At 38.2% G+C, this 24,214-nt stretch overlaps 1 protein-coding gene across 16 annotated transcripts in view; it reads right to left on the reverse strand.

Moving 5' to 3' along the window:
- Positions 1 to 24,214, reverse strand: part of adgrb2 (adhesion G protein-coupled receptor B2) — a 280,838-nt gene that overhangs the window by 63,519 nt on the left and 193,105 nt on the right. For all 16 annotated transcript variants that reach the window (XM_008421604.2, XM_017307461.1, XM_017307460.1 and 13 more), the window contains 3 exons: positions 20,746 to 20,872; positions 531 to 634; positions 45 to 147 (listed from right to left, as the gene is read on the reverse strand). In XM_008421604.2, coding sequence (XP_008419826.1) covers positions 45 to 147; positions 531 to 634; positions 20,746 to 20,872 — 334 coding nt within the window. The remainder of the gene's footprint in view (positions 1 to 44; positions 148 to 530; positions 635 to 20,745; positions 20,873 to 24,214) is intronic.

Raw genomic sequence — 24,214 nt, forward strand, 5'->3', positions numbered from 1 at the left:
TATATATATGTATATGTATGTAGATCTTGAAAAGTGTGCTTTACCTTGTTGAGTGTTTGAGATTGTCCTAGCAGAATCAGTAAATTGGAGGCCAGGATGGAGAAGCAGAAGTTGACCAAGATGATCGATCTCTCTGACCGGATGTACCTTAGGAGCAGAAGATTAGAAAGATTTAAAAAGTCACATTCAAAGCCCTATAGATCTTTTTTTTTCCTCTCTTTTCCAAGACAGCTTAGTCATCAGATTGATTTTGGCATCTGTAAAGAGTATTAGTAAAAGACAAATAAAGGAATCAAAGGAGGGAAAAGCTAGTCACCAACCCCCTCTGCTGTAACTGAATTATTTTGTACTTTATTAGGCCTCAATGCTATTTTTTTTGTGTGCGTCACCATAGCTGATGGACACAAATTAGCCTTTTTTTTCCAATTTGCACTGGCAGAAGCGTGAAAAGAACATTAGAATTGTGCGAACAGGGAATGTATAAAATACAGATATTGGTGTCACACTATTAAATGTGTGCATGCAGTCACCTCCAAAAGGCAGCGTAGATGAGCAGCAGGATGAGGAGAGCAGTGCAGGACACTCCGCAGCCCACCATGAGGGGCACTGAGGGCATGCTGGTAGGACCCATGTCCTGAAACACAAGGTCAGAGGAGAGGGCTGGTTAATTATTACCGCGTCAGTTTTTCCTACTTTGGTCAACAGAGAATGAAGGCCTGGCTCATTTTACAAGTGCATCTCAATAAATTAGTGTATGATGGGAAGGTTAATTTGTTTCAGTAAATTAATTCAGAAAATGTAGCTCAAAGATTCATTATACACAACGTGATATATTTCTAGCATGTACTTTAGATCATTTCGATGAATAGAGCTGTACAGAGAGTGAAAATCCAATAATATGTTGTCCTACAGGGCATGTTAGTCGCACTCCACATCATCTGATGTCCCCAACACTCTGGTATGGACTTTGCTTCACTATCAAAGAGGTTAGTGTTGCTTGTGCACATTCTGATTACCTTTCTTGCAGAGGATGTCGATAACTATTTGCTAGACAACTGTGGAGTTAGCAGTACTGCCCACAAAAATGTAGGCTGAAATTATTTCTTTTAAATTGCCTTTATGCAATGTTTAAAACTTCCGACTGATCAAAAATTGGGTTTCTATTTGCACTCCAAATTGAAACTCAAAATGTTAATACATGTTTAAAAATAACCAAACAAATACGTGTTTAATGTTTAAAAGCATTTCAACTGGGTGAGATGCAACTGCACAACACAAAGACACGTGAAGACAGAAAAAGAGATGAAAACATGGCAGATGCCTGATTTTTATGGAATCTTATTTCAATGAAAAATTGACTAAATTAAAATTGCAGACAGATTTAGAGATGCTTTCTTTGCTACAAAATAACACATTGGTTAGTATATCATTTGTTATGCAAAAATATGCAACCAAATCTTAATGTTTTGATATTAGAGCAGAGAGATAAAAATTAAAAGTGAGGATTAAAAAAATAGTGAAGAAGGTAAAATATCTAGAAGAACAGAACAAGGTCCAAACTCAAAGCAAAATCTGATAAAGTCCAAAAATGGATGGATTTCATCAAAAGGAACTGATGCAGATAGATGGAGCGTCACAACTTTTAAACAGGTGATAGAGTAAAAGGTCTAAGTTAACTGTTTAACAGTAAAAAAAAAAAAAAAAAAAGCAACCACTGCATAAAAGTGGAGCTTGAGCTTCCCGACATGAGTTTATAATATGTTATCACTTTATGATTGATATTTTTATTGCTGCTGCCTTTTCTCAAAGCTAGTAGCAATAAAAATCACAATACATTGCAACACTGGTTATAATTGTTTCTTGATTGCTCTGCAGAGCAAAGCATGCAACACATTAATTTTGCTCAACTACCTTAAAAAGACATTGGTAAAGATGATGGAAGGACGGACAGAGAGAGGGATGGATGGATGGATGGATGGATGGATGGATGGATGGATGGATGGATGGATGGATGGATGGATGGATGGATGGATGGATGGATGGATGGATNGATGGATGGATGGATGGATGGATGGATGGATGGATGGATGGATGGATGGATGGATGGATGGATGGATGGATGGATGGATGGATGGATGGATGGATTCGTGCTCTGCTGATATTTATTCATCCAGATGAATAGAATCCTAATTCCCTTGCTGCCCACAGCACGATTATTTATTTAGTCCATTCATCTGGAAGTTGTCAATGACTTCAGACGCGTTGACCCGACTTCCTTCCTCATGAAGGTCTTTGAGATACCGTCAGACACCTTCTTTAACGATGCCGGGGTCATTTGCACAAAGCAAGCGGTCCTACGAGGATTTCTTTCCATTTTAATTTATCACATTCTGACAAAACTATGAACTACTATAGAATCTGCAGGGGGCACATGTTTATCAAACCTGACAAACGGCCCACAATTTCTGAGGTTGAAGGGTTGAGTTTGACCAGGCGGTCAGCAGCACAGGAGCACCACAAGGGACTGTACTCTCACAATTCCATTTCATCCATTACAGATCAGACTTTTAGAATCCCGTCATCTACAGAATTTATCAGATGACTCAGCAAAATGAGCATTAATCGGTCAATATTGTTATCACAACTTGGACAAAATTGCATGTTTTTTGAAACTGGAATGGATAGACAGAGAGACAGATAGTCTTGTCAGGCTTCCAAATTACTGCTTTGCCTTTACAGCCTCTATTAACTCTTCCAGTCCCTGAGTTTTAATCCTTTTAACGACTCCTGCAAATTACAGACAATTACCTTTAATTAGAATTACATGAGTGTGTTACAATGAATGGAGTTGGATAATGACATGCAATTACACTTCTCCAAAAGTTGTTCCTTTATTAAAAGTACAAGCAACCATCTTGACCAATGTGTTATACCCTATAGAAAATGCCGTGCGCCTATGTGCATGAACACTAATGACACTTTTTCAGTCATCACCATGTAAGTATCTTGTAAAAAGCTGTGTCCCTTTTTGTGTACCTAAATGATTTTTTTCTGTCTGTGTTTAAGGGTCTAATACAACTTGAAGATTAAGAACAATAAAGCAATTCAGAAAATATTTTTTCAGCAAAATTTAGCTCTCAATACGCATCTTTGAAAGGATGAAAAATAAGACAAATTAATCTACATGTAAATCCTAAACCCTACTCGTTCCCAAATGGGCTTTATATTTGTTCGGCTTAAGATTTCAGTCGCACAGTTAACCTTAAGATACAGTGCTTTGGACAAAACACCCATATAACGTCTTTACCATTGAATTTAATTGAAAACATACTCGTCTAAGCAGATGCACCTAACTGAAAAATGTGCAGGAATGTGTGCCTCTGTCTTCCCAAAGATGAGTAGAACTCACAAGACTGATGCAAGAAAGGGGACCTCTTTATCTTTTTTAGAAAGGAGCCAAGAATGCAGCCTAAAAAGAACAAATAGTGAATAAATTCACAGGGAGATGGAGCAGGAAGAGTTAAAGACAAGTACGTGAAAGGAATGAGGGGGGTAGGGAAGGAGAAGAAAAAGCAACAGAAAGTCAAAGCTTCCCTTTTAGTGTTTTTTTTTTTTTCCCTGGCCCATCAAAGGAAGCCAATTTCTCGAGAGGAAAGTGGAATAGGTTGGAATACCAATACGGCATACACACAAAAACACACAAGTGGGAGAACGGAGGTGAAACATAATCAAAACCGTCTCACAAGAAAAGAGAGCCACGAAAGAAACAAAAGGGGGCATATGAAAAGCATCTGCTTCGGGAAATTGGGAAGTGCCAAGGGGAGAGGGAGAAACAAGAGAGAATAATTGTGTTTGATTTTATGTAGAGAAGAAGGTCAAAATGCCTTTTACAAATCCAACAGATCAGACCGTCAACGCATGTTGAATGAAAAGTGTGCAGTGCCTAGCGAGTGTATCAATTTCCCTGTAAAGGTCCCCTACCCCCCATATTTTGTCATATTAGGCAACAACTTGAACAAACTTAATTGCATTTAAATTAGAGAGGAACTGTAGTGAATTAGTGTGAAATGGGAGGAGGAAAAATCCAAATAAAAAACTAAAAGGTTTGCTGCATATGTAGTCAAAGAAAGAAAAACACTTTAATGTCATAATCCCAGTATCCATCTTAGGCAGCATTAGGAAGACCAAGGAATACACCACAGAGGGCAATGATAATATTCTGGAAAGGTTTAAAGCAGGGCTATAAAAGAAAATCCGAAACTCTAAATATTCCAAATGAATTTAATTCAACATTTGAAAACAGAAAAATATGGCAAACCAAGACATGATCGTCCACCTGAACTGACAGGCTGCGGAAGGAAAGCAGAAATGTGTCAGAGACACGGTTACTCTAGAGAAGCTGTAGAGATCAATAGCTCAGGTGAGAGAATGTGTTACAGGGATATCTATTAGCCATGCACTCCACAAACCCGACCTTTGTGGAAAACTGCCTAAAAGAAGTAATTACGAGAATCCATTATGTCCTTTTCATCGTTTGCAAACCATATAGACATGTACCAGAAGACACTCTGGTCAGATGAGACCAAAACAAGCATTTTTGGTCTAATTGTAAAGCTTTGTGCGATATAAAACTAACATTGCACACCTCTTTAAAACATGGTGAGACATAGTGCTAACTACATCATGTTGTGGGGATGCTTTTCTAGGGAAGTTGGTTAGAAAAAGCAGTAGATTGGGTAAATAAATACTGGGACAAAACCCAGTCCAAGCACACAAAGTACTTACAGGACTGTGAGGGAGGTTCATCTTCCAGTAGAACAACAACTGTAAACATTCAGTCCAAGCTAAACTGGAAAAGGTTGTCAAATGTGTTGACATGTCCCAGTCAAAGTCCAGGCACCAATCCAAAGGATAATCTGGAGCTTCAAACTACTGTGAAGTGTGGTTCTACAAAGTACTCACACAGAGTGCCAGAAAACATAAGTGTGCTAAACTGTTAAAATTTTCATTTAGCAAAAAAAAAATAATAAAAAAATAGTTCAAACCATGAATTACTTTCTTTTCACTTCACAATTCTGCACCACTTTCAGTCGTTCTATCATAAAAAAGCACACAGACATTAGCATCTGCACTAAATACAAGAAAAATTCAAGGAGTACAGATACTTTTTTAAGGAAGTGCTTAAATATGCACTTTAGAGATCCCCTTTTTTAATACGTTAGCGTTTCTGAGATGCCACACTTTACTGTATTCAAAGCACGTTAGGAGATGGTCTTAAAACTCCTCATACTTCTTTGGTTGCAATGTAAAACAGGCATGCATAAATTGTGCATCAAAAATGAGATTCAATGTACGTATAATGTGATGATGTAACAAAAGTGGTACAAAAAAAGGAAATAAATGGAGAAACAGATTACCCACACAAACCCTGAAAGCCTGAGGCTACTTTCTGCCACACAAATGTTATGCCCTTAAAGGAAACCGTGATAATACATTGCTGCTGGTCAGAATGTATGACCGTGAAACATAGTGACTACAGATTAGTGCGACAGTGTTGAGGTTCTGCTGTATATGGCCAGTTCCCCCTGGGCAGCTTGGATACCATTTGATGGAAAAGATAGCTATTTTCAGCTCGGGAAGTTTAACCTACTTATCTCCTCTCACTGAGACTTCTCCTCTCTTCTTTCCCACCCATTCCGCCGTACCAACCTCTCTGTTTCCATCTCTGCCTCTCTAGGTTGCTCATCCCGTTCCCCTTACATCTTTCTTCCTCAATACTCCATCAACATGTCTTACACGTCAGTGCACCTGTTAATGCACCCTCAATGGGGAAGCGCCCTAGACAACTTGAATCCAGAGTCTGTCTGCATCTCTGCCACATGCATCACAAAGTCGGCATCAGGCATCACAAAGAGGGGTGTTTCTATACTCGAGTGCAGAAAACTACAGCTTAATGGCAGCACTTCATTAATAATAATAATAATAATAATAAAAAAACATATAGTTCATGACCAAAATCACACCTTGCAAAACACAATATTTAAGTTGAGCACATTTAATCAGAGGGGGGAAAAAATCTGATATTAGAAAGAGTAGGTTAAAAAAGAATAAAACAAAATCACTGATGCCCCACCAGCCCAATTCATTCCTGTAAAACAAGGTTAACTGAAACTTCATCTATTTTGGTCATATCTCCTGCGGTTATGAAGGTGATTTGACACATATGCCAATTTTTCTTCAGAGCCCTTCAAAAGGGTAAAAAGAACAGGAAAGGCATAACTTTTGAACTTCTTATGACAAGAAATGGCTACAAGAGATAATATTTCCCTAAACATGACCACATCTGTCAGGGAAATAATTAAAGAAAAATATATAATTGAGGTTCTGTCATGTTTCTCTGGGAATTGTATTAATATTCCATAATGTGTTGGCTCTTTAAAGATTACATTTTAAATGGAAGTGTTGCAGGTTCTGCCAGAAGAGGGAAAATAAGTCAACACCAATTTTATAGCAGCGAGGCACCAATTCAAAACATGTAGCCATATTAAAAGAAACGATCCACCACAAACAAAATCTACCTTATTCAAAGCTCATATTTCAAAAGCATGTTCTAAGAACCTGCTTCACACTTGACATCACAGAAACCAATACAGACTACTCAGAATTTAAAAGAAAAATATCACTTATTCTTGGAAGCTCCATTCAGTCTATTCAAAACAGAAGTGTGCAGTGGTTACTGGTTATATTCTATTTTCTCTGAATTTACTGAGACACGGACATTTGACATTTTCTTCAGACTGTGTAAATCTGAATTTTCAGTCTAACAAATCTCAACACAAATGAGATTTTTTGGTTTTCATGTACTTCTTATAAGAATGCTTCTGGGCAATAAATACTGTTGAAAAGCCTAAATGTTTCCCCTAAAATTGCGCCCCAGATGCACGGAAGATGCGTGTTGAGCAGAAAAGTTGATTATGTGGGTTTTAAATAACAGTTTAGTTTCTTCAGAAATCCAAGACCCCAGGTAACCTGAAAAGGTTACAGGTTACCTGGGGTAAAAAGTAGATGTTCTGATGTTCATCAGAACATCTACTTTTTCAAGAAATTGTTATGTTTATCCCTGCTTTTGCAGACTAACAATTCCTGGAAGCAAAGGAACATTGTGAGTATGCTGAGAGAATAAAAAAAAAAGAAAAGAAAAAAATGCCTGAAGGAGTACAATAATATATCATCTTTATGCCATTTTATAAATGACAGCCTGTCGCAAAATCCAAAAGTTTACACCACTTTTGGCAGACTTGGAGCGGATTGACAGGTTGAAGCTGATGGGGCGCATTGAAACAACCAATACAACTTTAGTGTCATAACACAGAACCTCTATAATTGAAAGACAGGAGATATCCACTAATATAGCATTGTATCCCACAGATACGAACATTTCCAGTTTCAGTTAGTTTTAAAATGTGAACATTTACTAAAACGCTGTTTTTGACTCGATCTCCCACTCTAGGAATATATTTATCTTTGTACATACTCATTGCAACATGACCTGTTTCTACTTTGGTAACATTATTTGCTTTTGATAACTTCGCAGAACTTTGCAAAAAAAAGAAAAAAAAGAGAAAATTATATTTTTATTTTAGCCTCTATCAACGTCAAGTACCGTATTTTCCGCACTATAAGGCGCACCTAAAAACCTTTCCTCAAAAGCCGACAGTGCGCCTTATAATCCAGTGCGCCTTATATATGGACCAATATTGAACCACAACAGGTCTAGCAACTACGGTAAGCAACCGCCAACTTCATTTTCCCCGTAGAAGAAGAAGTGCGCGGTGCATGCTGGGATAGTTGTCAGAACGCTGGTTTGTTAATAAAGTTTGATAATACATTTAAAGCCAGGGGGGCGGAGGGGCGGGGGAAGAAAGACAGAGACTGCGGTGGCAGCGTGTCGGTTGGTCTGTGTTACCCAGAAAGCAGTTGGGCACAATATCGCAACACCAACACCGTGAATGAAACAATGACTCGGGCAGCCTACTTTATAAAGTACTCGGGGACCACTTCTTTACAAATGTGGATGTGTAATAGAGTACGGAACAAATTGGCAACTCAAACTGAAGCATCTATTCTATGCGCCTTATAATGCGGTGTGCCTTATAGTGCGGAAAATACGGTAAATAAATGTAGAAAATGTTGATGCAATAATTTTCTTTGCCATTTCTGCAGTTGTATAAATAGGATTGTTCAATAAATGAAAGAAATTAACCTCATGTTATGTATAAATTTAACTGATGTGAATAACATTAATACCTTACAAATATGGTATTTTTATTCATAGTTATCAAAACAAATAATCTCATATTTTGTCCATAATTTCTTTGAACAGAGCTCTATAGCCAAATATATATATATATATATATTTCTTTTCAAATGCACTTTGTCTTTTTTTTTACCTCTTTAAACACAAAAATACTGCAGGGAAAATGAAACTTTATTCTTTAAGATTAAAACAAGTGACACACCAAACCTCAGTCTTTGTTCATTTTAAGACTGAGAAACACCGCTCACCTTTTTTCCCTGATTATTCCTGCTCTCAACCTGGCTAACCTTTAATTAATGCAATAAAGCATTCAGTGATTCTAATCCAGTTCCAACCAGAATCCTTCGTAAACTTCGGAATGCCTTCTCCTTTAATTATTGTTGACAAGTGCAAGATCTTTGCATGCTTTAACCTTGTAGAAGTCGCTTCATTTGGAGCAGGCCTTTGTTTTTGTTCTCGGCGCCGTCTCCGATTTTAATAAGTTAAAATATGAGCTGCCATCTTGCGGGGCCTCAGTCATCCCTCTCTGCCGTCAGATCGGGAACAATGGCCATTAATAGTCTAAATAATAGAGTGAGCTCTAAAATGTTTCCATTCTGATTAGGGGAACCCTGAGCAACCAAATGATAGTGAGGCGAAACAGATTTAAGCTCATTCCCGGCAGAGGCGATCGTTTCACGAGAATGATTGCAGCGAAAAGCAGTTAGTTTGGCAGGTGTATGAGAAAAAGCTTCGAGAAAGCCCTTACAGAACAAAGACTGCATGGCTGAGAGAAAAAATACTTTGATGCAGTAATTGGTTAATAAATAAATAATCTTTCCTGTCCTCTTTGCTCTGAATGGGGTGTTTCTCTCCTAAGAGTTGGTGTGCTTGTGCGCTCATCTACAGTGACTGAACTGAGGTCTCAGGTGCTGCTTAAACCACTGACCTTTTCACTAACATTTCCGGTTATCTGCCTGAGTGAGCGCATGAGCTACAAATCCCCCAGTTATGAGAACAAATCTGAGCGACTTACTTCAAGATATAATTATATTCCAAGTAAACATTGCGACACTGAAGCAGAAGCGGTATAAGGTGGTTTATTGGCTCTGGTAACAACTGACTTTTCAAAAGGCTATACTTCCTCAAAAGTCCAAATCTCTTGATCCCCCCCTACCCATGAGTAATGTGAAAGCCAGCCTGCATCTCAAGGGTTTTTATTCCCACTGGTCACTTTAAGAATTAAGTGGCTCAGTCTATTGTATCTTTTCATGACCTAACTCAATCAATCCCTCCTCTGCCCTCCGTTTCTCTGAAGTGAAAACCCGTCTGGTGTCTGAAAGAAACGGTCCAAAAGCGACACGCAGCACAGTGTACGCGTAAATACACGTGTGGAAACCTCAGCGGCTATAGAAAGTAAACAGGATTAACTGGCTATCCTTCACTTCACTGTAAACGGCCTGTAATAGCACCATGGCTCCTAAATCCCTCCATCTCTCTCTCTCCTCCCTCTCTCTCTCTCCCTCTCTCTCTCCCTACCACCTCCTCCTTTTTCTATTAAACATGGAGGTTAATCCTCGCCCCCCCCTCTTGTCCCCAGCGCTGTGGCCCGGGATAAGCTGTCAGAGCTGGGCAGCTGATACTCAGATCTGCTCCAGCAGCCTGGACACCGCATATGAATGTGTGTTTGGAAGACCTCTGCATGCTTTTTCTTTTTTTGGTACGTTGCTACTTGCACACATGCTTCTAGGCCTTCATATGTGTGTCAATGGACAGCTGAACTGCATGTCTGGAAATTGCTTCTCTATTTTAATTTACAGTCACCCCTTTCATATATGTACTATGATAGCCTTGCTACTTTGATTATAAATGGTTTTTCACATGCCAAATTAGTTGGAAAATGTGTATAAAACCTGCGTTAAATTCAAGGCTGTGAAAAGAATTTTACACATTCTTTTTTTTATTTTGCTATCAAATGTGAATGTGCTAGATCAGAAAAAGATAATCTGCATAAGAACAAAAAGCATTTCTCAAATCACAATTCCATTTATTAAGAACAGGCCGTCTCCAAACAAACTGTGAAAATGGCAATAATGCCTTGTCAAATCCTGATTTAATTATCAAATTCTTTGGAAAGTTTAGTTCAACTTCACTTTTACTACCAGGTCTGTACAATCAGACAGACAATCAAACATTTCTAATCCGATAATATGAACTAAGCAAAACAAAATCTCAAAACGCAACACATCATGTTGCAATCTAAAGAAGATTTTGACATTTTTTAGTCAGGGATGGGTTACAAAACCATTTGTAAGCCCAAATGACTCAAGAGAACAATCAATCTATTGTCTACATGCAACAGTAGTGAAAGGTATGAAAGGTATGAAATGAATAAACTGGTTTTAGTGAACTAAACCATGAAATTAAAAGTTGGTCAAGACTTACACATTTATGAAAATAAAATTTCACAAAATCAGATAAAGAACCAATAATACTTGGCCAAGTGCTAGTTCTCCATTTTAAGTCTTTTGGGGCACCCTGGCAACCTGAGTTAAAAAAGATTAATCAAATTCAGGTTCAATTCAAGTTCAACTTAAACACCATTCACATGAGAATTTCCAACACAGCAGTTTGTCATAATGTCCCTAATAAAAGAAAAAAAGCCAGTTCAAATGGCACAATTAAAAAATTTCCAGGATGAAAGGACAATAGTGAAAAAATTTCAGTCAGTGGGCTTACACATAGCCAAATGTGTGTGTGTGTGAAGACGTGAGTGACACAGGCCTACCACACCGCAGAGTGCAGCAGGACTCCAAATAAAAAAGGAGGGAATAATTTTTTTCCCCTCTAAGTCCAGGTGGGAAGGCTCACCATCAAAGTGTGGTATCCACCTCAGGAAAAATCCAACATCCCAAACAAAACAAAAACCTGATCTGTCAACAGGTCAGGTATGACTTGACCTGTAGCAAAAACATATATTTTTTGCTACGCTGTTCTAGCCATAATTCATAAATTAGCTATCAAATTACTTAGAATAAAACTGTTCACCTTTTCCATACTACATTATTAATTTTTTTGTAAATTATAAATTTTTTTTTTCAAAATACAAAAAAAATTAAATGTTATCCAAAGCTCAGTAAAAGTTTACATTTGAATAAACAAATAATTCAGATAAATGCAATTATTCAGCAACAATGTGTTAAGGAGAAGAAAATCTAAGAGAAAGGCATAGAATATGGTCACCTAGCTCAGTGCGACACAATGGGGACAACAGTATGGTGGCTCTCAGTCAGAAGGGAACTAGGTAAGTAACAAGGCATGTTTTTAATACTATGAAATTTCACTGTGAATAAAATAAGCATATACTATATTTTAGCCATTACCTTCAGTTTAAAGCAGAACCAGAGGAATTTTCACAGAACCAATAACAAACAACAGCTAACGAGGCTGGCGAGGTAGCTCCAACAGGGCTACCTCGGCAAAACAGACTTCAGCTACTTCCAGCTCAGACGTTGGCTGATAATAACAAAACTATTTGCAAAAAGGTTTGATGCAAGTTTATATCCAGTACTTTTTCCATCTTAAATTACACAGATTCTCAGACTGCACAACTCAGCAGTCTCCTCCCGATATTGCTCTTGTTCAGCACATGCAACAATGCTGCAGACACGGAGAAGAAGGGCGGGACCTACAGCGACAGTCTGCCTTCTGATTGGTTGAAACACCACTTTCCTAACCACTGCTTTCTTAAAGAGGCACCCTCAATTTATGTGGGTTACACACATCGAGCAAACATCCAGAAATGGTGAAAATGTATTCCTAGAGCACTTCAGTGACTCATTCTGGAGCTAATGAAATTATCCAAAACAACATTTAAAGCACACTTCCTCTGCTGAGTTCAGTGATTATACAATAAGAAGGTGCAAAATTAGCAAAAATGTGGATCCATTAAAGAGTTTGATGGACCACTGCTGACCAAAAACAACATAGTGCATGGTAAAAAAAAAAAAAAAAATGCAATTTGCCCTAAACAAAAACAAAGAAGATATGAAGAAATAAGTCAACCAAACATAACAATGAGAGAATACAAAAAATGGACACAAAACAAGGCTACTGTAGTTTAACCTCTTTTTTTTTTTAGCTTCCAGGTTTCTAAAATGTTGTTTTTCTTTGTACTGATGTTGAGGCTTCCTTCCCCAACTTTTCTCACTTCCTAAGCATTTTCAGGGCATTCGGGATGTATTGTTTCCTCAGAAATCCTCAGCTTAGTAGTCAATACATCCCACAAATGTGGGCAAGTCCAGACCTCAACAGCCTAACAGTTGTTGAAGCAAGTTCAAGAAAAAAATTGTTACCCTAATGCTCAAAATGTCAGCAAACATTTATTGATGCATAATGTCCAAGTTAGTTTACACATGTCCTCTCAACATCAAGCCCATTTTATCAATTATGTTAGTTGAAAGTTGTTAAATTATGCTGTCGCTATGTAGGAATTTCAGTCGTGAGGAATTAGCATTTTGGTCCGACAATAAGCTAGGTTAGCTTGGAGATGTTGATTTTGTACTTCCACTGGTTGTTCATTCAGCGGTATTGTTGGAACAGCCGAGTCTATAGAGGCGACGTATGTGCCACCATAACTTCAGCATGGACGCATGTATAAAAAAAACTAACAAACAAAAAACTGTCCACTGTAGTGAACACAATGCATGAAAGAGTTAATTCCCCAACTAATACCCAACACCCATTTTCCAGAATCCAATCTCTGTTATAGCAACAAAGTGCACTCAGCATCAGTAACAGGAGCCTCTGGCTGAGAGCCATCGACAAAAAAACACTGACCCATACCTCTAGGCCCTCTGCACTGGGTCTAATGGTTGTACTGGGGGCTCAGTGAGGACTCGCTAATGGTCACCACACTCCTCATTGATGCCACACATACCACAGAAGTCAATGTACTTTTCCTCCCAGCCCACTTTCCAAAGGAAAAGTCAGTACTGTTCATCTGGACGAGAAGTCACAGGAAGCACAAATGTCGCTTGGAATGACCTGTTCATCATATAGGTCACTGCCATCATGTTGCCCCATAATACAAGGAATTAATGCGCTGTAATAGGTTTCAGGTCTCTAAAAAGTAATTCAAACTCTGAGGGACCAAGTAATGAATAACAGCAGTTACTCGACTTGAGGGCATCACCTGACTTCGACCTTCTTAACACTCAATGAAAAAGGAACAGAACCATTCAAGGAGTAGAGCAGAAGGGAATAATAACCTCCTACAATCCAGCAGAAATGTATGTCTCACTTGGTCAGCTGTATACATGAGGTTTTCTCTCACATAGCCAGTCCTCCATCCTCAGTGCTAAGTCAGCAATGGAAAATTATCATCTTTGTACTTCTCACCATTCTGCTACAGGACGGTAAGGAAACATGCACTGCCTTGTTAGCTGGTGTACAAACAAGTTCCTCCAGGTAGTAGTGACTCAGCAATCATGAAAATTCACGCAAAAATCAACAAACCCCCTCATTTTTTCATGCATTAGCATAATTGTAAGTTTATTGCAATTTTTAGTCCAAAATGTTAGGTTTAAGAGATTACAATCTCCCACCTGCAGGTGGCAGTATTTCTTACTCCTGCTACACTGCTGTCTCAGCCTTACTTAATGCTAAGTTGTAGTCCATTATTGGTATGACAAGTATAAAAAAAGTCACATTTACCATCATAAATAAGTACAAATGTAGCAAAATTTGAAACAAAAACATTATGAGAACCTATCTACTGCAGGTCAGATAATAACTGATGACAATGAATTGCTTAAAGGAACCCTAAAAGTAGATGTCTACTGGGGAATTTAGGAAATTCTGTCACGATTTAGAGAAATGAATAACATTGCTTGCTTACCACAAGGGCATATAGTTGCTGTATGCTCAGAACATAACGCATTGTTTAGCAGATGCACTACTGTTGCTGCGTTGACTTAATTCACTCAATAATATATTATGTTTGGAGCTGAAATATTCCAAACAGACCTCCGGGGAAAAAGATGAGCCACATTGCCAAGCCTCTGTCTTATTAATCTACGGTACAAACCACTACATTCACCTTTTCATGGAAATGGGGACACTCATCAATTCACTACAAGGAGGATGTCACAGCTTAAGAGATGTGACATGGATTTAGCTGAGATACAACATGAGCAAGCCAACTGTTAGCTTAATGGAACAACCTTGGATGAAATAGTAAATCAAGTTTTTTCAATTTATGCAGTCTTACTGACCAAGCAAAGTACGACTAATCACCTTCACAAATTTACAGATGAAAAGCGGTATGCAGTGTCCTGGCTCATGGAGCTGGACTCCAACTGACAAGGTCCTGATGTACAAATGCTTGAGGTGTGAATGCTAAGTCACAGAATCGGTCCTTTTGGAATCCAATTCTGGCATCAACATGAATGATGTTGCCTTTCATGTTGCCACTTCAGCTGCACAACTCTCCCCCGCCGTTCTTCTTTTACACAATGGCCTAAAAAATGGGAATGTGCTGAAGCATCAGAAGGCGGCTGCGCCTGACAGAGCCTGCACCATTGTTTTTTGTCATGATAATGCTCTTCACAGAGACAGTAACGACGATTCTAAAGTTCCTATTACTCTTCCTCCACCATAGCCACCAGAACGGATCAAGAGGATATATGTTAGGGTTCATCTATTATTACGTCCCACAACAAATCATTTGGAACCTTCCTGACGTATTTTCTGTAGACAGATCTACGTGCGCTCTTTGCAGTGAATGGACTGAAAATCTGCATTTCATATAGTCCAGCAGTTTGAAGTCCATTTAGTCAAAGAGAAACAGTATTATTTTATTTTTTATTAACAAAATCTTATTCAGAACAATTAAAAATGCCACCTATTTAATTTAGACTACAATATAAAATATTTTCCAAAAAATAAAAAAAAATATATTTATTTTTTCACAGTTTTACAAAGCAGTGATCTCTTGATACATGTTGTCTCTTGAAAAACCTAGGTTACGATGAAATATACTTTTGAGATAAATTTAGTAAAATTTTAAGAAAGCTAATTAAAATATAAAAACACCTAGAAGAAAGCATTTTTTAAATTTATTTATTTTTAATAATGCAGAGACAGAGCTTCTTAGAAAAAGAATAACCTTGAAAGTTACCCCGACAGAGATAAACATACCAAATTCACTTAGATGTAGGACTTTAGAAAAAGAAAAACTAAAGCAGAAGTCTTCATTCTGAGTCATAGCCAGAAAAACATATTAAGAGAGCATTTCTGAGGCCTTGGTTTAATTCACTAGTTTGTAAAATATATATTTTTTAACATTGACAAAAGGTTGCAGCTTAAAAACAGGTCATTGAATGCTGCACATCATACTTTAAGAGAGAAAAAAAGCCAAAGTTGCTTTAACAAAACAGAAGCTGGACCTACCTTTTTTGATAATCTTAAACTTTGCAGGGGAAAAAAATGTACAACTAGAAAAGTTTACCAAGCAATAATAAATGCTAAATATAAGTATTACTTTTTGGAAGCTAAACTTTACTTGAAAACACTTGCACTTAATATACTGCAGGACATTCTTTAAAAGGTCACAAAAATCTCCCACAATGCATTTTGTACAATAATTTTTTTTTAACCATGCAACAATAATGCTTTTAAGAAATGCAAGTCATTGAACTTTGATCACAAGAACATCAGAACTGCCCAGTTCAGTTTGAAATATCTATTTCAATTTAAATATTTTGGGACAGTATTCAAGAAAAACAAAAACAAAAACAAAGAAAAGAACACTTATTTACTTTCTTATCACAGTAGACATAAAGCCTCCTAAAAACTAATCACAGTTGGTGCCCTGATCTAAATTTAATCTTCCGCTGAGGCTTTTAACTTTGGTGGTGTGTTCAACTGCTATCAAAGCAAAATGATGCAACGTAACGACTGACAACATTCACTGCACACCCTGCTCTGTGCATCTGATTTTTGCATGACTGAGAGTAAGTTGTGGGGAAAAATATTAATTTGTTCTTGCAAAACAAGAATCAGCATATGAATAAGCTAAATGTTACTCGCTCACAGCCATATCCATCACCACGGGATCCCAAGGGGAACTGTTGTTCCCCTGCCGTGAAGAGGCTGAAAATATCCATTCATTCTCCAAGATGCTTAGCCCATTTCAGGGTAGCGATAGGGGGGAGGCAGATTCCTGGCCCTCCCATTCAGCAGCAGCTCTCCAAAAGCCTCAACGAGAGATTTCGAGCTGTTTGAAGACCAGCAGGGAGATAAAATCCCTCCCACGAGCCTAAACAGGAGGCACGCTAAGCTTGTGGTGGGGGAGACACATTAGGTGCTGCACCATGTAAGCTAACTCCTGGAGTCTGCTCTACCTAGTCTACTCCAATCTCAGTTTCGTTATTAACCTGTGGTATCGCGTTTTCGCATAATAACATGGGAAAAACACATTATAAACATTAACTCCTGTTTTATAATCACCCTTAAGGCTGTAATGTTAAGTCTTTATAAAACTTAAAAGAAGACAGAAAAGCATAAAGTTCAGGTGTAGTGCATTGGATCTCTCATGGATCATTGGATTTCTGACACCGCATATTCATCTATTCTCTCAAACCATTTAATAATCTGCATGGTTGCTTGGCTGGAGGCTGGCCCAGTTGCCTTTAGGCGAGAGGCAGGGCACATCCTGGATAGCTTGCCAGAGAGTTATGAAGACAGACATCAACGATTGCACACATTTATACCAAAAAGCTATTCAGAGGGACCAATTTACCAAAAGTTGAAAAGTTCTAGCCAGAAAGGCTCCAAACGTGATCTGTACAACGCATCCTTCAGCGAGGCAACTAGTCCTGTCACTGATAACAAATTTTGCTGGACGATAAATTGTCCCAGAACTTATTGCGATAAACAATAACATTGTTGTTTTGAGACTATTTTCAAGTCATGTAATGGTAATAATGGCATAAAAATGCAAGAACACATTCTCAATAAACTTTAAATTCTAACAAACATTTAAACGCTGGAACCGGAAGACATTTGGAATATCCAAGATAAATAATGAAAGCAACAGAAACAACAAATAAAATGAATTACGGTGTCTCTGTAAGCAAAGACTCCGTAACTGTTGAGACCAAATCACCAGACTGAATACCTGTATCGTTCATTTTTAGGTAAAACGAGAGAGAAAAAAGAGAAAAACGATAAATCAAGCAAATGAAAAATGATTGAGTCTCTTTTAATTTGTCATGGATTAATTGACTTATTGTTTATTGTAACAGGCCTAGAGGCAAAAGCTTAAGCAAGTGCACAACAGCACAGACATTACCTTCAGAAAAAAAGAAGGATTCACTACTGACTATTGAGCTAATTATTGCTGCATTATGCTTCCAGTCAGTTACAAACTCTGCATGTCTTCCGTTTGGCTGAATCTTGGTACCATGCTGCTTGAAGGGACATAAAGCTTTCATTGAGCAAACAGCGGCCGGCCAGGGCCGATAACAGTAAAAGTGTTGGTCAACTGCCTAAAAAGCAAGGTGATGTATTTTGAAAAATTAAACAGTCTAAGCACATTGCCAAAGAGTCCTGTAGAGAAGCACTGTACCGAGCTGAAAAGGTCACACAGGGGGGTTTGAGAGGGTGGGGGTGGATTGATGTACACGTAAATGCAGAGCTCTTCATCTGGACAACAGTGGCTGCCGGTGCAGAAGCACCGTGTGCAACCAGCATGCAATTTCTCTTTTATTTGTGTCTGTTAGCTATCTGCTACCTAAAATCAAAATACTCTCCTAGAGTGCTGAAGAGTTCCTCCACCCAAATTCTCTCTTTTTGACACTCTTTTCCTATCCCTGAGACACACAGAATTACCCTCCAGTGCTTACAAAGCATTTGCCTTGCTGGCTCATTTTTTTTTATTTTTGTATTCTTTTTGAAACCTTAAAAAGAGAAAAATCTGCACACACTGAGAAAAAACCCTCATATGCCAATTTTTATCTGTCTGCACCATTTTTTTTTTGTTCTTTTTTTACTCAGTCGCTGTAGGATTTATAGAGGAAATGTCACCGCCACAAGTTAAATGAAGCATTTTTGAAACAAGAAAATACATCAGCTAGTACTGGCATCAATTCACACTGTGGTTCTAAAGCTTAAAGCTATGACTGTCTAAATCGAATGACTTATCTTTCCTACTGTTTGAAGGAAATGCTAGAGAAAGTGTCAGTGTTTTCAGTTTGCAGCATTCTATGGAGGCATACAGTTATACAGGCCTGCACCCGACGATTAAAATGAATCCTAAAATACATGGACAGTAAGTACAGGGAGGCAAAAGAACAAGAAATGTGGTCAAACCTTTGTGCAGCTAAAAAAACGTGCAGTAGCAGTCTGCAAACCTCGGAAGCCGAGAGATGAAGGAACCACTGATTCCTTTATAAAGTGTGTTGCAGTAATCCGGGCTGAGTAGCAACAAAGGCGTGGATTACAGCTCGGAAATGCTGCTGTGCAAGAATTGGCTTTATTTTCGCCAGTTCCCTTAAATGGAAAAAAAAAAAAACCTGGACTCGACAGCTGCTCCGATATGATTTTTTTTAACTTTAGACCAGCATCATCTTTGACATATGGGTTTGTTTTTGGGCTGACACATTGGGCCAGGGTACCAACATCCACACAGGGGGTCTCAGTAGAGCTTCCAAACACCATCAAATCACTCGTTTTTTCATTCTTTTTTTCATTGAACTCGAAGAAATGCACATTGATCCAAAGCTTTTCCATGATGCAGCCATGAAAACAGATCATTCCTATGGTTCACTGTGTCAAAAGCAGCTACAGGGCAAAAGGACAACTCAATCATTGGAGTCAGTTGCTAAAAATATATCATTTGAAACTTTCAAATGGGCTGATTCTGCACTTTCTAAAGATTTAATTCATCCAAGATCCAAAAATAATTAACTTGATCTATGCTAAACCCAAAGCTGTGAAGAAAGCTTGAGACTGACAAAATGTATTGATGACATAAATACATTGATCCTGTTTTATTTGCTTATCATACAAAACGATGTTAATATTATATATACGGCAAAAACTCACTGAAAACACTTTTATACTGCCTCCCACTCTTAAATTATATAAAATATACATAAAATGCTTACAGCAGAAATTTGACGTAAACAACACTTATTCAACAGTAAGGCTGTGTATTGCTGTTGGATTTTAAAGTAAGCCTGTTTTGTTGCTGTTATTTGTACAGTAGTGATATCACACAGTGTGCTGGTAGAACGTGACGCTTTTTGTAAAATTGAAATCCAAGAGCTAGTGGATAATTGTCATGGTTACAATTCAGAGGGTACTACAGCTGGTAACCAACAAAGACAAAGCTGGACACTTTAAAATATATTTAGTCTAAAAAAAAAAAAAGAAGAAAAAAAGATGGACCGCCATGATGTGGAAGCTAAAAGTCAGTCCATCACTTTTATTAAGGGGAATCAGTTTAAAAGTTTCGGCAAGCTACAAGGGACATTTCGGTTAAGCAGTTACCAGCAGTTAATTTAGAGTAAAACAGAGCAAGTAGATCATGTTATGCATGTTGGCTTACCTTCCCACGCTTAAATAAGAACAGAAGTGGTGTGAAATACATTCAAACAGCAGGTAAGAAGCAACAGATGACATCTAGGAAAACTAGGACGGGGCACCATGGGGGTAAAAGGTAGGAATTATAGGTAATTTTAAGATAAATGAGGCAACAGTATGCTGTGTGATACAGTTAAGGCGAGCTGTTGGAGTATTCAAATAACCATTTCCACAGCAAAAAGGGGGAAAAAAGGAGTATGCATGACCCCTAACAGCTTAAATAGCTTTCTTTAAGCATGTCAAGTACAATCTCCAGCCACTTAGAATATTAATAGAAACACAGGTGCAGGTGCTGCAGGCAAAAATCACATCGTGATACATGTAAATGTCTTGATGTCTTTTTGTTTGACGCCTCTCCTCTCTCTCGTCACAAGGGAATAACTCACCAAAGAGAAATCTGACCTTTATTAAGTTTGCACCCCCCAAAAAGAAAAAAAAAAAAGTAGTATAATGTGCCAGAATTGTAGCGTCAACACATGTGACAAGTATAGACATAATGGTGAAAATGGCACCACATGCAGGAGTGTGGAAAAAAATAAAACATAAAAAAAATCCAAAACAGACAGCACGGTTCAAACTGCGTCAGCTCTCTTGCCAGAAGACAGTGACGTTGCATCAAAACCTAAAAGTCATTTTCGCAGCACTCTGCCATATGCCTGTGAGAAAATCTGTCTTGTTGGAAAATCTGCCAAGTCAAAATCTCTAGCACCAAAAACTTGACATGACCCCTGGTAACGGTGGCCTTATTAGCCTCATTCAAAGTCCCGCAGAGTGCATCGGGCTATGGACCGGCGACTTACCGGGTCTTTAGCTTGCTGCGCTAACACGGCGTAGGTGGATATCCTGCTGCAGAGGCATTTGGTGTGGACAGTGTTTGATGCTAGCGTTTGGCAGCCTTCTGTGCCCCAGTTTTCTGTGCCAGTTTCCCTGGAGGTAAAAAGCAGGGAGGGGTTTGGGGCGGAGGGGGTGTTGGGGTTGGGTGGGATATCATATAGGAAAGAGACAGTGACAATGAGACAATCGTGAAACTGGAACATGACAGTGCGTGTGTTTCAGTTGTGAAAGTTTCAGTCGGCCGACACTCTTCATCACGTAGGTCCTCAAATTCATTAATTATACACAGCACCATTTAGTGATTGGCCCATTTACAACGACACTTCCATTTTCTGTTCGTATTGAATGCATAAGGAGTTCTTCTTTTTGCTCTTGGCTGCTTTTACACACCCTTTTACATCTTTGTTCATCCTTTTCTTCTTTTCATTTCATACCTTAAGGTCCACAATAAACTGAATGGATCTGAAATTGAATTGAGGCCTTGAGGAGAAATATGTTACATCAGCTACATGTTGACAAAAAAACTGTATGCACTGAGGTCAGATGGCACTAAACGGTCAATTGCTTTGACACACAGAGGCGAACACGCAGAAACTCCCTTAATAGAACTTTGTACATTTGATAGCTTTGCTTCTCTTCCTTTTATTTTCTCTACATCACCATTTTTACTTCGTTGTAAATGTTCCTCACAGCAGGCAAAATGTAGAGTTTGATCAATAAGGCCGTCACTGAACTAATTATCCTCAAAGTTCACATTTCACGCTGACCTTATATTGAACCCCGGATATTCTCTGTTTCTACCCGTCAGGGAGAGTCGGAAACAAATCTTGAGGCAAAGACAAGATTGGGTCAATGGGTCCTATGTTCTTGTGTTACGGTAACATTTCCTCACAGCTTATTTTTCTTCTCATTAGCCTTTTTTGCAAGCTGAAGTAGATCAGACCTGTGACAGATGTTTGACCACTAATCTAATCTGCTCAGGTTGCATGCAAAAAATCAATTTACAGTGCTTTGGGAAAATACTTTTACCTCTTGAACTTTTTCACTTAATGTCAAGCTACATCCACAGACTTTATTGTACTTCATTAGGATGTGATACAATACAATAAAGTTTAATAAGTAAAAAAAAAACAAAAAACTAAAGAAAACTGGAAAAGTTTAATATGTGTTAGCATTCAGCCTCATTTACTGTTATGCCCCGAACTAAAATCTAGAGATAGCACTGGCGTTCAGAAGATGACTAAATATTTTAGAAAATCCATCTCTGTGTGATTTAATCATGGTGCAAATACAGCTGTTCTTTGAAAGTTTTAGAAGTTGGTTATAAAACAATACTCCAAGCTTTCAAAATCGCACATGGTTTTACTCAATTCATCATTTGGAAAGGTAAGAAAAAAAAAGAATCTAAACTAAAGACCTACCCAGACCAGCAGACAAGCACTTTAACAAACAGGATAGGCTTAATAAGGTAATTAATAAGAAAAGTGGCTTAGAGGCCCATAGTGATACTGGTGGGGGTGAGGAAATCTACAGCTCAGATGAGAGAATCCATTCACAGGAAAACCTTTAGTTGTGCACTGTTTTAGTCTGGCCTTTATTGTGGAGTGACAAGAAAAAAGCCATACCAAACTCCTTTTAAGGTTTGCCACAAACTATGCAAATTTATGGAAGAAAGTGCATTGGTCAGATGAGGCTAGTATAAGTAATTTTGTGGCAACATATACATTGCTATGCGTCACCCTGAACATACAATCCCATGGTGAAACATGGCAGTATGACAACACTTTGGTTCTCCACGATTTTCAGAGCTGGTCAGAGTTGATTGATAAATAGATGGTGTTAAAAAACAATAAGATACAACAAGCTGTTTTCTGTCTGGAGTGGAGGTTAACGCATTTAAAAAGCCCTCCTCTTGAGGTTTTGAAAGGAAGAAGTTGTAGTACTGCAAATAAAATTAGCCAAAAAATTAAGATGTTTAATTTAATCAGTATGCATCATTTATGAAACTTCATGTGAACTACATGAAAGACGAAGCTCGGCAAATGCTAAAAGCACTTATTTCAAAAAGATTCCACTCGTGCGAACTTTGTCTTCCCAGGGAACAGTCCATCTCCAACCGGGGCGAAACACAAGGTTTACACAGGGGCCGTTTGTTTTTTTGTTTATTATCTTGCAAACAGACGACACAATCTGACCGTGTAAAAACTGGGTGTGATTACACCTAGCAAGCTATAGCTCATTAAAAACTAAAAAGAACTTACGCAACCGATGCTGCAATATCTTCTGATTTCAGCATGTGGGTGTTTCAAAAGGAAGCAGATATCATAGGGAGGTGAAACAGAGTACAAGTCATGCTAGTGGAATTCTTTGATTTAATTTGTTAAAAGAATTTTCTTCTTCTTTTTAATGTGCTCTGAGTGTAAGAAAACAACACTTTCCCTTGTTTTGCCTCTATCATATCACGAAAAGGAGGAAGCGCCAGTAAGAATGACACAAGCTAAAATGGTTCAGATCTGAAAGTAGGTAAACAGCTTTTCGTTCCCACTTTAATCAGCAAAATACAGTTTGTGTTTGCTCGCTTTGTTGACTCTCTATTTTGTTATTATTATTTTTTATAAAGCAAAGTAGCTGAAATCAAATCATTTTATGAACAGTATTGTGTATCCTGTTCTTTTAGTGTTTCAGAGGAGAATATAATCACCCCCTTCTGAGCTAGCAATAGTCACGAGTCCCCAAAGAATAAAATGGAGAGAAAATTGTTGTGTCACACCAGCCACACTTTTATTTAGCAAAACGGTTTTTTTTCTGGACATCTTTTAAACTTCAAGGGTCACAACTTTTAATAAAATATGAAGTTGCTGGCGCTCCTGCTGTACGGAATACTGCAGGTGCATCTCTGCCTCTCAATATATCAAATATCTATTTTAATTCAAAAACAAAGCTTAAAAATGAGTTTCATTATGCACTGTTTCTCTGAAAAACCTCAGACACACAGGGAAAAGACTGAAAGACGTTGAAAGTTAAAGGGAACAACTTTGCTCACTTTCCGAAAACTTGGCAGGATTTTGTTGCGTATGATACGCTCAAACTTTGGTGAAAAAGTTTCAGGGTCAGTTCAAGGAACTGTGACTGCAGATGGTGACCCAGTGTTATTCTTCTCACACTCGAGTATGAGTGAGAATCTATGTGACGCACCAGAACAAGTCCAGGCGCGCTGACTGCACATCAATAAGTAACACCACAGGAGATTCTCAAGGGGCCTCAGATTCAGAATGTTCTTATAATTTTCGAGAATTTTCTGTTTTCCCCGGTAAAGTGTATCAGTAAGTTTGATCTGGTGTGTCTTGTTGGGAAAGGGTTTACCTACAATTTAGGAGATATATGTTCATGTTTAAAATGTTCTGCTTAAAACTGAACCAACTACATAGAGCTATC

The sequence above is a fragment of the Poecilia reticulata genome, linkage group LG11, assembly GCF_000633615.1.
Source record: "Poecilia reticulata strain Guanapo linkage group LG11, Guppy_female_1.0+MT, whole genome shotgun sequence".
Taxonomy (NCBI): domain Eukaryota; kingdom Metazoa; phylum Chordata; class Actinopteri; order Cyprinodontiformes; family Poeciliidae; genus Poecilia; species Poecilia reticulata.